The sequence below is a fragment of the Prenolepis imparis genome, unplaced genomic scaffold, assembly GCF_030444845.1.
Source record: "Prenolepis imparis isolate NDT839.2.m4 unplaced genomic scaffold, iyPreImpa1.0 SCAF_10, whole genome shotgun sequence".
NCBI classification, from domain to species: domain Eukaryota; kingdom Metazoa; phylum Arthropoda; class Insecta; order Hymenoptera; family Formicidae; genus Prenolepis; species Prenolepis imparis.
The window spans coordinates 5,703,854-5,721,383 of NW_028141168.1; the positions used below are offsets into that span (position 1 = coordinate 5,703,854).

A 17,530-nucleotide genomic window follows, 5' to 3' on the forward strand; every position below is an offset into this window, starting at 1 on the left:
TCAGATGGAGACATACACTAGATAATAAAATATGATTTCTTTTTAAAGGAAAATATATTTCATAAATTATAGTAAATGAACTAATGATAATCGTCAATAAATTAAACTCTATTTCTTAAACTCTATTTTTGACAACAAATTTTGAATGTGTAAACTTATATGCCTCACCGAAGAAAAATGAAAAATAAATTGTAGAGCTCTGAAAACGAAGATGTTTCTCTTCGACACACCTTGATTGTATTTTTCGAATACTCGTATAGACTTGTCTCAAGTTTTTGCGATTAATATTGCGAACTCAAATAAAGCTATTTTTTCCTCCTTCGTATATCCGATAATAAAGGAAGAAAATCTTTAATTGATGAGAGAAAACTTTTACATCGACACGATAGCAACAAAAAACTTTATATTTATTAGTCGTCTGTCATGTATAAAATAACGAAGCACAAAAAAATTCTCAGTACCTATAATAATATATCTCGCTGATTTTGATATTCGTGTACTAAATATTAGACTATTCTTTTGCAAAATTTTCAGTTACAAAAAAAATTTCACTGTTTTTTGTTTTATATCGAAAGATATTTTTTTCCTCTGCGAAAGGATTATGGAAAATTATTGCGTTCTTTTTTAATGAACACTGTACGAAATGTCCCCCGTAAATGATGAAGACACACCCCATTATTTCTTATTACAAATATAAATTTTTTCAACAGAAAATATATATATATATATATATATATATATGTATATTATTTTAAAACCAAAATAACGAAATAAATATGCATTTTTATATGTAGTAATTATTTTAAAAAAATTAATTTATATTTGCTTAAAAATTAAAGCAACATCGTAATGTAATTAACGTTGGAAGACCTTTGAATTAGAAGAGTTAAAATATTAATTCACGCGCGATTGTGTGTATTCCAAGGATCTTACTCAGTGACACGTAATTACATTAACAATGGTAAAATCCGTTCTGGATTCATGAAATTCAAATCTCTTGTTCAATCATGGAAATTTACGATTCATAAAATATCGAAGCGAATATCACGTGCGAAAAAAAGCGACGCGATATTACAAAACGCGATAGATCGATTCCTTTATCGATGTATGCGAGACAGAGACGACGCATATTTATGCGTATATCCGCATGAATAATGAGACTGATGATTACCAGACGCCTCGAATCGCGACGAACTATTAACACTTACAGAATTGCGTGGGAGGTTAAGCTGGAACCGCATCATAAATTTACCTCCAGCCTTTTCATACGCTATACTTATATGTATATATTGGATTATAAATGAGTCTTACCGTCAGCCTCCATTAGCCGCCATTCTCGACAATAAATACCTTTCTTCGCGGTTGCAATTAATAACGATTGTCCCCCACAGGTTAATGGTATCTCGCGCAACAAAGAGATATTAGGTACGTATAGGATTAAACAGAGTGGACCAAAAGTTCGAAAACGGTCGAATGTCTCAAAAACGATGCATTTTAGAAAAAAATGTTTCACACAAATATATCTATCACAATAAGATACCAAAAATTATGTGTCTAACTATTATATAGTTACAGCCAAGCAGTCACATGCGAGACCGTCTGACTATGAAGCAACCGCCTTCTTGATCACGGTAATTCCCGACACTTCACACTTTATAAGGTTTATTTTTGAAATGGTGTTTCTTATAAAACAGCTGGTTTATTTTTGCTTACGCGAAATCTTCATGCTTATCGTCATCTATTGTGGAAAAGAAGATATAATAATCCAAAGACACACATACACATACACAAATACAAACATGTAAATATACATATATATTTCTCTCTGGATTATATTTTATTTTCCACAATAGACAACCACGAGTGATTTCGCGTAAGCAAAAATAAATCAGCTGTTCTATAAGAAACATTATTTCAATAATATATTCACACTTAATGCACACGTGTCGGGGGACCAACAAGGCGGTTCCCTCAGGCAGCAGTTTCTTTATGTGATTGCTTGTTTGTAATTAAATAATTAAACACATAACATTTCGATAATGTTGGGAAGTCTTGCACAACAGGAACTTCCCACGTAATCTTAAACATAACTTGAAACATTGTAAGATTGAAAATAATTTAAAGAGACTGTGTAAAAATCAACAACTGCGTTACGAAACATTCGTCATATAAAATTAAACTACATAAAAAACTACATAAAACTTGAGATGTACGACTATTGAATATATATAAATAAATTTAAGGTACATATAAAATATGACTACTGGATTTTATTCCATAGCAAATAAGAATTAATTTTATTTTTTCATAATTTTATTATTACTTATCAGAACATGTTTATCTGACTTTGTTCAACGAATTGATATACTTAATATTATTAATAATGGAGATAAGATAAGTAAAAATTTGGGTATTTATGGAAATACATACTATAGGGAAAAAATTCATTCTTCCATGCGAAAAACGTAATATCTATACTGCATAACTTTCATAATGCATTATCAATTATATGCGCGAGAGGCATTTGTTTTCGAATTTAATAAATCCTATCCGGATAGCTAACATCATAATATCATGAATTTTTATACATGCATTTTTTAATGAATTAAATTAAAATAATTATCTTGAAATATAATTAATATTATTCGATCTATTTTCTAATCGTAGTTTGGAATTTTAATTATACTTATCCAATTAAAATAGCTTTGTATATTGTATATTAGAAAAATACGAAGAATTTCCAGAAAAATAAATTACTACTGAATTATAAAAGAACAGAAATTGCAATCTCCAAAGAGAAAAACACACATTGATAATTTCTTTGATAATCCAATTTTTTTAATCTCTATCGTCTGAAATATCCTCTTTCTTATTTCCGATGTCACTCTCTGAAAATCGATGTTTCTCTCTTTGATATCTGCATTTAGATGTCACGAATGTCATCGTCTTTTTCTAGCATTGAATTTAGCTTGCGTAGTGGTTCTTGTCTCGTATCTTTTATTCAAAAATGAATTCTGGAATGTCGCACGACATTCGGACAATACGATCAAGAATGTATCGGACATTTGAACTTCGAATTTTTGTGCTATGCTTGCTACTATAACAATGAGCTTTATTCACAAGCAAAAAAAACGACCGATACTGCACAAGATTTTTATTTTTACTATGAAAAATACATTGTTCTATACATATGCTTTCTAATAACGAGATTATTATTAATAATTTAATGAAGACACAGGCTAAAAATTTTAACTTACTACAAAGTAAAACCTGCGCAAAAGTGTAATGCAGAAAAAACCCGCATTAATAATAAAAATTTGGTTAACAAAGTCAGACAAACAAGTTCTGATATATAATAATAAAATTAAGAAAAATTAAAATTTACTCGCTATGGATTAAATTCCAGTTAAGCCACAAATTATATGTATAACTTCAATCATTTTAATTTTTAGAAAAATGAGCTTAAAAGAAGAATAAAATAAAAAATAAGCGTTGAAAAAAACCATTAACAGAGAAAGAATTTCTTAAATGAATGCTGCGACTATTCTATATTTATCACAGTATTTCTTTCCAATAGCGCAGCTTCTAAAAACATATTTAATCGATACTTAAAACATAATATAATATAGACTGAACATTGGGATAAAGAAATGAAAGTATAGCCTGAAATGCGAATGTATTTTGTGAGCACATACTCACAAAATACATACACATAGATACGTTTTTTCTTTTCTCTAAATTTATTGTTGGTTTTTATACTAAAATATTGCTTAAAAAACATCGGGAATGTTTTATTCATTTATACATTGAGTTTATTATTATTTTTATTATTTTTATTTTATTATTTAAATTTCTTCTATTTTGCGACGTTATGCAGATGTTTTATTGTCAATATTTTCATTATACTTTCTGACATTTCACTTGACATTTCTTTCTGATATTACGCGTCTCTGTAAAATATTTAGTGGCTAGGTGAAATCTAAAAACGGCAGTTCAGGGAAACGAACTGTCTGGAAATGAAAATGCGTTGACAGATTGACCAATAAGTACGACGCTTGAAATAACTGTCCCGAAAATTGAGAAGAAAAATCTGAGTTCGAGTGAGAATGTAATAAACAGCTGCTTATATTTTTGCTTACGCGAAATCATTTCGCGCCTATCTCCATATCTAGTGTGTAAAAATAAACATAATCCAGAAAGACTCATATATATGTATAAAAGAAATATTGGAGAACAGTGAGCTCTCTTAAAGCAAGGATGCTATTAGAGTATTCCGAGTAAAGTTTTGCATTCGAGCGAACATAGTTGTATAAGTACTAGCGAACCGTCATTGAAATAAAAAAAAAAAAAAAAACGCCTGTCATTAATCTACAATAATGTTGTCTTGCGATGCACTCAATCTCCCTTTGATCAAACGGGAATTAAATTAGCGCCCGGCTACTGATTGCTTAAAGGCGCGCCAATAAAAGCCCTCTGAAAGCACACGTTACTCTGGATGCTGCCCGACACATTAATTTCTCTCGATTAGCTTTTGAGTGGCACGACACGGGAATGGCGTGGATGTACGTGAGCGTGCGAAATAAAAACGTTCGATATTAAAATGTCGGTCGGCACTCGGCGACCGCATAAGTGGCCCTGATATTTATTATACATATACATATATATAACGCCTCGCTGTAATTAAATATAATTTACAATGTCGAGGCGTTAACTGATTTCTGCGAACTCTCCACGAAGAAAAAGAAATATTAGTTACCGTAACTAAATTTTATGCACTGAGAGAATTTTCTCTTAGCAATTATTCTTATATCAATAGAATGTGATTTCAGTTTTAGCCTTTGTGTTTTATTGCTTTCTATGTACTTTTTGTTCATTCTTTTCGCTTTTAAAAGAATAATTATTCTCATGAATATAATATTTTTCTTCATATTCTTATATGCATGAAATGAGTCGATCACAACAAAAATAATAATATCTATCACAATAAAATATAAAACATGTTTGATTAATTTTACTAAACTGCATAGTAAAATTCTCTCTGTGTACTAAACATATTTTCATTCACGAGAAATATGTCGTGTTTGACAGCATCTAGTGTATGAAAAGAAAACAGTTAGGGATAAAGTATATTGTTTGTCTTTTAAATCGTCCTCTGTTTTAGATTTATTTTCACACACTATTAGATGGAGTCAAATATGACTTATTTCTCTCGTAAACGAAAATATGTTTGATAAACTATAATATACGACGGTCAATACATTATTCATATTAAACTTTATATCCAAAACAACTTTATATCCATAATAATTTTTGAAGTGTGGGGATGTGCACTTAAACCCCACCGCAAAAAATAATACAAACAAATTATATAGCTCTGAGCACAAACGAAGATGACAAGAATAGAATACTAAACTGCATAGTAAAATTAATCAAACATGTTTTATATTTTATTGTGATAGATATTATTATTTTTATTGTGATAAATATTAATTAGAGACATTCTCATAAAATTCTTTCCATACCATATTATCCTATGATTATCATAATTTTCAGGATAAATTCTAAAATCCGTATTTATAGTCGTTTCTTGAATCTCAAGAGCGTATATTAGATTAGATACTCAGATTTTACGTCTTGAGATACGGACGGTTCAATAGTTATATTTTGATTAAAGATTAACTGACATTTTTTCTTGAGTATCTCTACTAAATCGAGATTACAAACAAAATCAAATTGATTTTCAAAATTCATCTATTAAACATGTCTCAAGACTGAGATAAGATTTGAGAAACGTCTATAAATACGGACCTATAAGAGAAAATTCTCTCTGTGTTGTAATTAATATATATTTAGTTTAGTAGAAAATTCTCCTTAAATTACAATTAAAAATATTAGTTACCATAGGAAAATTTAGACATAGTAACTAAATTTTATAACATAGGGACATCTAAAATTTGGCAAATATTTTTTTTCGGTATATTTTTAACATTAACTCTTCAGTCAATGAACATGTGAATTTTTAAATAATTTAAAGTTGCTTCGGATACCCGAGTATATCCGCACATTGAAAAGATGAACAATTATGCATATGGCAGATGGATTAAATTAAAGCGCGATAGGTTTCGTTTTTTTTCCATCACAAAACGCGGTGAAATCTTTTGACGAGAAATCTTTTTTCTTTTTTACTTGGAGATCCCCGACGATAATAAATTGCACGCTATCAGGAACGTACACGTGGTGTACCGGAAATTCTTTTTACTCGCCGTGACAGGAGACAACCGCGGAGACGCGATGACAGCCGCCGGCAATTTTTTGCACGTCGATTTTCTGCGAAACTTGGCACTAGAAATTCGCCGCGACGGGAATAGACGGGATGGAGGAAGCTTATTTTCAGATCATCCGCACTTAATATACATCGTAGAGCGCCCGATGTAAATTACGTACGAATTTTTTTTCGCTCATTCAAATTCTAACTTTAAAGAGGTTGTCAAAATTCGTTGAATAATGACCGAGGGGTGTCTCACTCATCATAAATTTGTACATGTATTGCGAATTATCGTATAATTCTAACAAGGGACATGTCACAACTGTCCGGAACCGATTTGATTCTTCTTCAAATATGTTGTTAAATACACAAATCTAAAAGACACGTATTTTTTTATATGTGCGGATATTGAGTTTTAAGGGGTGAAACACCCCTTTAAAGAAAAACGGTATTTTTCTTTAGGATCGAATATCTGGTAAACTATAAGAGGTAGAAAAAAAAGACGTACAACAAATTTTAATGGCTTGAAGAGTACTTTAAAGTTATATGAACAAAATTTTTTTATTTTTTTTTTAAATACTCCCATCACTTAATTTTTTTTTCAAAATAAAAAAATTTTGTTCGTATAACTTTAAAGTACTCTTCAAGCCATTAAAATTTGTTGTACGTCTTTTTTTTCTACTTCTTATAGTTTACCAGATATTCGATCCTAAAGAAAAATACCGTTTTTCTTTAAAGGGGTGTTTTATCCCTTAAAACTCAATATCCACACATATAAAAAAATACGTGTCTTTTAGATTTGTGTATTTAACAACATATTTGAAGAAGAATCAAATCGGTTCCGGACAGTTGTGACATGTCCCTTGTAAGTAATGCGACTGAGTGCGTGTAATTATGTTAATTCTTTTTTTAAAATAAAATACAATATTTAAATATTAGTACTGTTTAATTTAGTAAGAAAAATGTAATTAGAATGATAAAAAGAAATGTTAAGAAAAATAAATTTGAGAAAAATGAGGTTTTATTGAAATCATCATATACACTACCAATGTATTATGCAAAAACGTTAAAATTAATATTTTTTTAAAAATAATATTGCAAATATTTAGTTGGAACACCTAAATTAAAATTATAATATTATATTATAATAAAGATATAAGAAAAAGTTACGTGTTCTCAATTATAAGTTTAAAAAATGTCTTGTTTTAAACTTCGTAATTAAAAAATTCAAAAAAAATTTTTTAATCAACTCAAAAAATCATTTTTAATAAAAATTTCTTTTATATAAACTTGAACACACACAAAATACAAATAAAATTAGATTACATCTAAACAAATTAAATATCAAATATAATTTCATAAATTATAATATTTAGTAAAATATAAGACTACTCAAATTTTGTAAAAAATTTCCCTGAGAATTCCCTGGTCTTCCATATATTTTCATTTAAAATTCCAGTTAAAATAAGAAAATTTGTAGATGCAGCTTTTTAAAATAAATTTCTTTGCTGCATACGTTTTATATATTATGTTTTCTATTTGTACGATTTCAAAGTTATCAAGAGTACAGTTTTTCTAATATTTAATATTGATTTATTAATTGTAAAATTAATTTAGACAATAAGTACGATATATCTAATTTATTTTAAATTGTTATTTATTTATTGATTAAATAAATAAGGAGTACTAATTTATTTAAATATTACCTATTAAAAAAATTGAACAATTTTCTATGAAACAAACATAAGATCTTGATATCTTGAAAAATAGATCTTTAATTTAAAAATCACATTTTAAAAAAACTTAAATATTGCAAAGATAGACATATGTTTTTTAAGTGCTAAATAAGAATAAAATTATCAAAAAGGCAATTTGTTTTAAAAAATTCCCTGAATCCCAATCAAATTCTACGAGAATTCCCTGATTTTTCAAGGTAAAATAAAATTCCCCGAAAATATCAGGTTTTAAAGTTTGAGTACACCCTGTAATATTAAAAAAAAACGCCATAACATCATTTTTACTTAGTTAAGACGTTTTAATCTTGTCTGGGTTATTACTGTTTTATGCTTGTAAATCAATGCGAAGTAATGCATAATTCCAGAAAAAATGTACCAGTATTGCAGTGAGACGCCTCTCGATAATGACGTTCGCCACGGATCTTTTCTATTATCGTCCAGTCAACGAGATCTCTCTCTCTCTCTCTATTTAAAAGATTAAAACACACCCGCTATCATTTCTATCGTTCTCGTTGCAAATTTTTACGACACGCAAAAATCCTTTTTTTTTTTTTCCATTCATTTTCGTTGCGGTGGACACGCAGGTGCGCGCGAAATAATACCTGTCTCTCGTGGACGCACAATAACGCATAGCTGAACCGGTGGTAGAAGAACCCCCTCCCTCTTTCAACATCGCTCTCAGCGTGCGGTGCGTTTAAGGGCACTCCATCACTCTCGACGATGATTCCACCATCCACCGGATATATCTATCCCATGATTGTCTGGTCTAGGACCAGAGTACACGCGTTGACGCGCCCTTCGTTCCGACAGGTGCGAACCCGTTCGCGTTTTCTATTTCCGTTCCACCTCTAATTGTGTATTTGATATCCAATAGTGGATTTTTTTACGCAAAATGGAGATAAGCGCGAATTTAAGCGTTCGATACATTGTGAAGGAAGAATGAGAAGCGCGAAGAGAGAAAAGTCCGGCTTCATCGACGTCGCGAGGGTTGTTCTCTTCCCCCCTTTCGCCCCCCGGTTTTTCCGCGAGGAAGACAATCCTTTTATTGTCCGCTGTACACGTTAACGGGAGAAAAGCGGTTGTGCAACAACGAAAAATAATAGGCGCGGTGTTGGATGAAGTCGCGGTTGTCATGACAGCATCCACACGCGAATGGATCCCTCCGGTTCGATATATCGAAGCCAACACAGTTGGAAAATTTGTGTTTTCTTGTTAGAAACGGTCCCCGTTAAAATTTTTGTGTTAAATATTTAACACATTCATGTGTTAAATTAACATATTGCTGTTGTGTTAATTGAACTCAAATGTTAAATTATTAAAATAACTGAAAATAAGTGTAAAAATAATACAATGTGTATTTACTTTTAATTTTACATAATAAATATGTTCGATATTATTAGTGACAAGATTTATCTGTTAAAATTTACAGAAAAAAATGTTAATTTTATTTTATAATATAAGTGGGGACGATAAAATGTAAAATTAACAATTTTTTTAGTTAATTTTTACATTAAAACTATGTTAATTTAACACAAAATTTATTTTAAGTTTACTTGAAGTTTGCATTTATTTTATGTTAAAATATTAACACAATATTCGTGTCATCATTTAACGTATCCGTATTATGTTAAATTAACACAAAAATTTCTGTGGACCGTTTGGGACATGTGATATTTGTTAAATTTAACACAAATTTTTCAACTGTGAAGTAATTCGAAATAAATAGCATCGAGGGTGAAAATCGTATATATTAACGTCCCTTTTTTTAGAGACTTTGTAAATTGATTTTTAGATTCCTGTCGCGAATTTCTCCGACTGATCCATTCTATCTGTCATATCGCGCAAATTAGAATAAAAAAATTCCGTGTCGCGGAAGCAAGAATAATTCGAAATTCTCATTATTGCATGATTACATATATACTTTTTGCCTCGTCGCGGGACGATGAAGTCATCGCGACAGAGCAACAGAAACATAAACTCTCTCTCGAGAAAGAGGCGCTTTAACGAGAAGAAGAGACCGCTCAGACCGCAGCGAAGAGGATGGACGTAAAAAACAGCGGGAAGTAAAGAGGATTGTGTATTTTCTCTGGAAGATTATATACGCAAGATAGAAAATAACGCGCGATTAACACCGCGGCGAAACAACAATCCTTTCATATTTTCTCAAAGTTAATTTCGCAAATGTTGGAGGAATTATTTTAATTCATTCTAATGTCAAACTTGCGCATAAATTGTATTAAAAATGCTCTTCGTTGCGATTTGCGCTTTCGAAACAATCGCGAAATATGCTTTTTTATTTCAATTTCTTACCTTATTAAGATCCAACTGATTATGTAAATGAATATTCAAGATGAAAACTCAATTGTTTCGTTGATTAATTAATTTTTACGATATGTGATATAGGTACATGTAAAAATGTAAAATTACATTTTTCTCTATATCATATACATGCGTACATATAAGGCAAATGACATGCATATTACATCGAATCCAATCAGAGAGATACGAAAGCATCGCGATAATTAAATTTCATATCAAAGGTAATGAAACATTGCGGGATATAAAATTAAATAAAAATTTATTATTCTAGTAGGACAAAATCCACGGCCTCTAATTTCCTCTTATTAAAAAAAAAAATATATATATATATATATGCTGTATTATACATATATAAAAAAATATATATAAAATTCTATCGCGCATAGAATATTATTTAGAATATCATACAAGCTCCTAATTTGCTCTCTTATTTGAAAAAAATATTAATTATATATATATATCCATATATATTGCAAGTTTATTACTAATTAGAGCAAATGACGCGAAGGCAGAGCGATTTACAAATTTTTACTGCGGATCGAAAAATAATATTAAAATAACATACATATGTATATGTTCGATCGCGGATGGAATAATTTTTTATATACATATATATCGCGAGTTTATATGACTAATTAGAGAAAATCGCGCCGAGGAGCAGGGCGATTTGCAAACAAATATTTTCATTACGGATGGAAAAAGGCGCGTGCAAATACGAATACGAGAGCAAGAGATAGTTTGTACTCACTGATGAGTGGTAACGTTGAAGAAGAGATGCGAGAACTGCGGCGCCGAGTCCTCCGGGCCGTGCGGGGCGGGAAAGCTCGCGACCAACATGACCGGTTTCCGGGCGAAATTGTGTTTGCTCTGTCTTAGGAAAGCGACGCTGTCGTTGGCTATCAGGTCCGGGTAATAGTCCCTGCTGTACTCGAAGCCGTGCTTTATCTTCTTGCCGTTCATATTGACGCTGTAGTTGTAGTAGCGCGAGTTCATTATAAGACCGCCCCATTCCCGCCATCCCGGCGGTATATAAGAGCCGTTGTACTTGTTCAAATACTTGCCAAAGTATCCTGAAATCATAGAAGAAAGATCGTGAAAATTAAAATTGTAATTATAGACGGTGATGATTGAATTTCATATAATATTAATAATTATATAATTGAATTTTTCACAATTACTCTTTCGATATCTCGTGTTTTTCGATTATTACACTGAGAGAAAAATGTCTGATATTTGCAACTATATAATTGCATAGTAAAATAATTATAGTTGGGAATTTCATTTTTGTAGTTATGATTTCTATAATATATTAGTAAAAGTAATCTTACATGCATGGTTCTGACAAATAATGTACAAATTTTACTATAAATTATAATAATTTTTAAAGTATTAATATAGTAAAATATTAAGTAACAAATGGTAAATTAAATAAACCATTTTTTATAATAATCACAATTACAATTATAGTACATGTGTCTATAATGTTGATATCAGTTTTACTATTTATTGGTAATAATAACTAAAAAATAAGTAAGAAAGGAACTAAAAACATTATAAAGCTATGACAACAATAATTTAAAATTGAGTCAGCTATAATTTGCAATGTTAAAATAACTATAAAAATGTTGTTGTCCCCTAAACTCACTAAAAATTATAGTTAAATTGTGGCAATTGCAACTATTTTTTTCTCTCAGTGTATAATATGAAAACACAGATATACATATATACTGAGAGAATTTTCTCTTAGAATTTACCCTGAAAATCATGGTAATTGTGGAACAATGTGATATGGAAAGAATTTTATGAGAATTTCTCTGATTAATATTTATCACAATAAAATATTGATGATAAATGTTTGATTAAATTTTACTATGCAGTTTAGTATTCTATTCTTGTCACCTTCGTTTGTGCTCAGAGCTATATATAAATTTTGTTTGTATTATTTTTTCCGATGGGATTTAAGTGCAAATCCCCACATTCAAAAATTAAGATATATATAATATAATTATAAAGTTGGTGGGATGATCTAAAAACCTAAATGAATATATTGACTGTCGTTAGTATATTATAGTCTATCAAACATATTTTCGTTTACGAGAAATAAGTCATGTTTGACTCCATCTATAGTGTGTGAAAATAAATCTAAAACAGAGGACGATTTAAAAGACAAAAGTAACATACTTTATCCCTAACTGTTCTGTTTTCATACACTAGATGCTGTCAAACTTATATTTCTCGTAAATGAAAATATGTTTAGTACACAGAGAGAATTTTATTATGCAGTTTAGTAAAATTAATCAAACATGTTTTATATTTTATTGTGATAGATATTATTTTTGTTGTGATAAATATTAATCAGAGAAATTCTCAAAAAATTCTTTCCATACCATATTGTCCCACGATTACCACGATTTTCAGGGTAAATTCTAAAGAGAAAATTCTGTGTAAAAATACAAATATAATCTAATTATCCTATCCATAATATAAAAAGCGCTTATTTGCGAAATATTACATGCCACTCTTTTGGCAAGTTAAATCTTGTTCAATGATTAAATATGAAAATTATTATATTTCTCATGTGACAAGTTAAATTACGATAGATTAAGAGATTGTTGCAATCAATATTTACGACGAGAAAATTCGTGTCTTTTACACCGACATTTTTTTCAATGTATATAATGATTTAATGTATAAAAAAACGTGGAGAATTAAATAAGCCATAAACATGAAGCGTAGTACATTAGATGATGGATTAACGTAAAAGAGGGTTTGTTCTTACCCTCAATCAGTAAGACAATAATAATTAATATGGCTCGGACACGCAATGTTACAAGGACTGACTCATGTAATAAATCGGCCACTCGACAACGCGACTTTCGGCTTTGCGTTACTTGACGCGAAAGCGGAAAGTAGAATTAATCAAGTGAGACTAAACACGCGATGACGAAGAACGTAAGCAAAAATTTAAAAGGGTTTCATACATGACTCATGTATACACTCGATTTATTCATTATGTAGTAATAATGTTTTCGACTTAATCTAGTCATCTTCGTTTGTGCTCAGAGCTCCATAATTTATTTTTGTTTTATTTTTGCGATGAAATTTGCGTGAAAATTCCCACACATTGAAAAAATTGAAAACTCTACTGTCATTACGGACTAGAATATATTAACTGTTGCATTTCGATCGTGTATTATAATCCATCATACATATTTTCGTTTACGAGAAATAATTCCTAGTTGACTCCATCTATATAATGTATGAAAATAAATCGATAATATAAGAGGACGATTTAAAAGGCGAGCATTGAATATACTCTATCCTTAAGTATATTGTTTCCACTATACTAAATATACTAGATGGCATTAAATATGAATTATTTCTCGTAAACGAAAACAGGTTTGGTAGATTATAATACATCAACGACAATCAATATTCATTAATGATTCATTATATGTATAGCTGATGACATTTTTGAATGCGTGGGGATTTACACACAACCCCCACCGCAAAAAGTAAAACAAACATAATTTATAGAACTCTGAGAAAAACGAAGACGACAAGATTAGTTAATATAAAGCCGAAAAGTTAATTTCCCGAGCAATCGCTTTTAACAATGATGTTAGACAAGACTTTTGCAGAGTGATATTTTTTGACTGTTCTCGCGCTTGTTTATCGCATGGTAGCAATATAATCGCGTTTTTAAAATACCGCTTCAGATTTTATGCATTTGCTGGGAGAAAATACGTAAAAGCGTAATACATAATAAAATCAACAATTAAAGAATATCCCTGTCATTACCAAGTAATTTAATCACACGAATTGATATATGCGTCACAAATAAGGATATGTGAATAAAAACTTTATTCACGAGAATGATTATTCTACTTAGGAAAAGAAGACTTCAAGAATATAGAGTATAAAATGATCCAAAAAGGCAAGAATCAATAAAACATGAAGCCGGAAAGTAAAATCATGTCTAATCGATATAAATGTTCGAATATTAAATATACTGTAACTGTAAATTGTCAACTTCAAAAAAAATATATCAAATTAATTTGTTACAAAAGAATTTTTTAAAGATATTTCAGTAAATGTAGTTTACTTAAAAATAATAAATGAGATGTACTTGTTCAAATTGCATAATTCGATGTTTTTGTGTGTCTTGTTTATGTAAATTTTAATGTACTAGATGGGAGTTACATATAAATTATTTCTTACGAATAAAAATAGGCACCAAATATTTACTTATTCTAATATACAAATTAAAATACACGATAAGCGAATATGCTAATAATTCGTATTATAAGTATGCAAACGAAAATGTATCAGTCCGTAAGTCCTTTTCGACGACGTCATCAAAGGAGTCAGAAAAGAACAACTTTTTCGAGTCTGCTGGATCGGTCTTGTCTCCTTTTTTCGTTCTCAGACCTCTAAAATGTATATTTATTTCATTTTTGCGGTGCTTGAAAAATTTGTGTTAAATTTAACAAATATCACATGTCCCAAACGGTCCACAGAAATTTTTGTGTTAATTTAACATAATACGGATATGTTAAAAGGTGACACGAATATTGTGTTAATATTTTAACATAAAATAAATGCAAACTTCAAATAAACTTAAAATATAAATTTTGTTTAAATTAACATAGTTTTAATGTAAAATTAACTTAAAAAATTGTTAATTTTACATTTTATCATCCTCACTTTATATTATAAAGTAAAATTAACATTTTTTTTTTCCTGTAAATTTTAACAGATAAATCTTGTCATTAATAATACGGAACATATTTATTGTGTAAAATTAAAAATAGATATACATTGTGTTATTTTTACACTTTTTAAAAATTGTTTTAATAATTTAACATTTGAGTACAATTAACATAACAGCAATATTTAACACAAAAATTTTAACGGGGACCGTTTTTAACAAGAAAACACAAATTTTCCAACTGTGTGGGAATCGAGCAGGCAAGTCCCCACACTTTCAAAAATTAAGTGAGTCGCGTCTACCAAAATATCGTAAAAAATACGATGATTGGTGCAATTCGTTCGTATATATTATAAACTACCCAATATATTTTCGTTTACGAAAAATAAGTCACATTTGGCTTCATCTGGCGTATGAAAATAAATTTAACAGAGGACGATTTAAAAAACAAGCATTGAATATATTTTACATTCAAATCTATAATATAATATTGTTTTCATACACTATAGATGGCGTCAAGCATGACAAATTTCTCGTAAACGAAAACAGGTTTATTATACATTATAAGACATCGATTGATATGTACGGGTATATCTTAAATTAAATAAATAAAATATAAATATAAAATGTGCAAATATAAAAAAGGAAACATTACCTAAATAATAATTACCTATCAAATTTTTTGACTGTGTGGGAGAATTACAACCCCCACCGCAAAAAATAAGACAAACATAAATTGTAAAGCTCTGAGAAAAAATGAAGACCACAAGATTAATTATATAGACCCGAAAAGTTAATTTCCCAAGCAATCGCTTTTGACGAGGATATTGGACAGGACGAAATGATATTTTTTGACTTGCCTACTTTCGAGCTTATTTATCGCAGAGACAGCAATATGATTGTTTACGAAATACTTCATAAAATACTGTTTTAGATTATGTATAATAAAATCAACAATTAATGAAAACTCCTGTCATTATCGAGTGACTTAATAATACTCGAACGATATATGTATCACAAATAAGGATAGGTGAATAAATACTGTATTCACAATGATTATTCTACTTGTGAAAAGAATTCACAAGAATATAGAGTATAAAATAATGAAAAAATGCAAAAATTAATAAAACATAAGCCCGAATAGTAAAATCACATCTAATCGATATAAATATATACGAATATTAAATACTCTATAACTGTAGATTGTAAAAGAACAGATATCATATGAAATTAATTTATTATAAAATTAGACGATTTTGGAAGATATCTCGCGTAAAGCGTAGTTTAACTAGAAATAGCATAATTCGATACTTTTGTTTATTATATAAATTATGATACATTAAATAGGTAATTAGATATAAATTATTTCTCACGAAGAAAAAAAATTAATTACCAAATATATTTACTGATTCTAATGTACGGATTATACATATTAATACACGAATAAACGAATACTTGAAGTCAAACATGACTTATTTCTCGTAAACGAAAATACATTTGATAGAATATAATACATCTAATACAACTGAGTTGATACTTTTATGTGAGATTTCAAAATATGAGATTGATAAATTTTTGAATGTGTATTAGAAACTTGCATGTTTGAATCCCACCGTAAAAATGAAAGAAACATAAATTGTAGATCTCTGAGCAAAACTAAAAGTAACTAGATTCAGTAGTTCGAAAAATTGTTCATTTCCTGGGTAATCACTTTTGACACTCACAATTAATGTTGTATAGGACTTGATATCTTTTCGCTCGCATTTTACACGTTTCTTGATCGCAATTGATCAGAAATATATCACATCTATAATATTGAATGATTGCAAAAGTTCGTGCCCGATTTGCATAGATGGTGGTAATAACTTCAAATCGGGCACGAACTTTTGCAATCATCCAATATATTAAAATGTCGTTAGTCTTTTTGAAATTGCATCGTTCACGTAATAAAGTGTTAGGTAAAATCAACAACTAATGGATGTCCCTATCATTATCAGCGATGTAATCGCACTCAAATCTCATTTCATGCATATAAGATTATGAAGAAAAATATTATATTCATGAGAATAATTATTCTTTTAAAAGCGAAATTTCGAGAATGTAGCATATAAAATGAACAAAAAGTACAAAAAGCAATAAAACACAAAGCCTAAAACTGAAATCACATTCTATTGATATAAGTATCTGTTTATAATATTGCAAGATATTTATATAAATGTTTTTTACGAGACTATCTTGTTCAAAATGTTTCAGTAATAGTGCAAATAAATTCTATCAATGCATTATTATAAGGAATACTTTTTCATACAAAAATATTATTCATATATTTTTAATTTCCATTGATTGTGTGAAGTGTGAAATTATTACTGTATATACAAATAAATATTAGATAAATATACATATAAAAAAAAACGCAGGCTCCATTTTAAAAAGTCATCGATTCAGTATAAGATCCGGACATTTTATCCGAGATATGTATATCTTCGAATAAAATACAAA

At 29.3% G+C, this 17,530-nt stretch overlaps 1 protein-coding gene across 3 annotated transcripts in view; it reads right to left on the reverse strand.

Moving 5' to 3' along the window:
• Sulf1 (Extracellular sulfatase Sulf1) overlaps nucleotides 1-17,530 on the reverse strand; it is a 156,777-nt gene that overhangs the window by 47,065 nt on the left and 92,182 nt on the right. For all 3 annotated transcript variants that reach the window (XM_083047436.1, XM_083047437.1, XM_083047435.1), the window contains exon 4: nucleotides 11,069-11,390. In XM_083047436.1, the coding sequence (XP_082903562.1) occupies nucleotides 11,069-11,390 (322 nt within the window). The remainder of the gene's footprint in view (nucleotides 1-11,068; nucleotides 11,391-17,530) is intronic.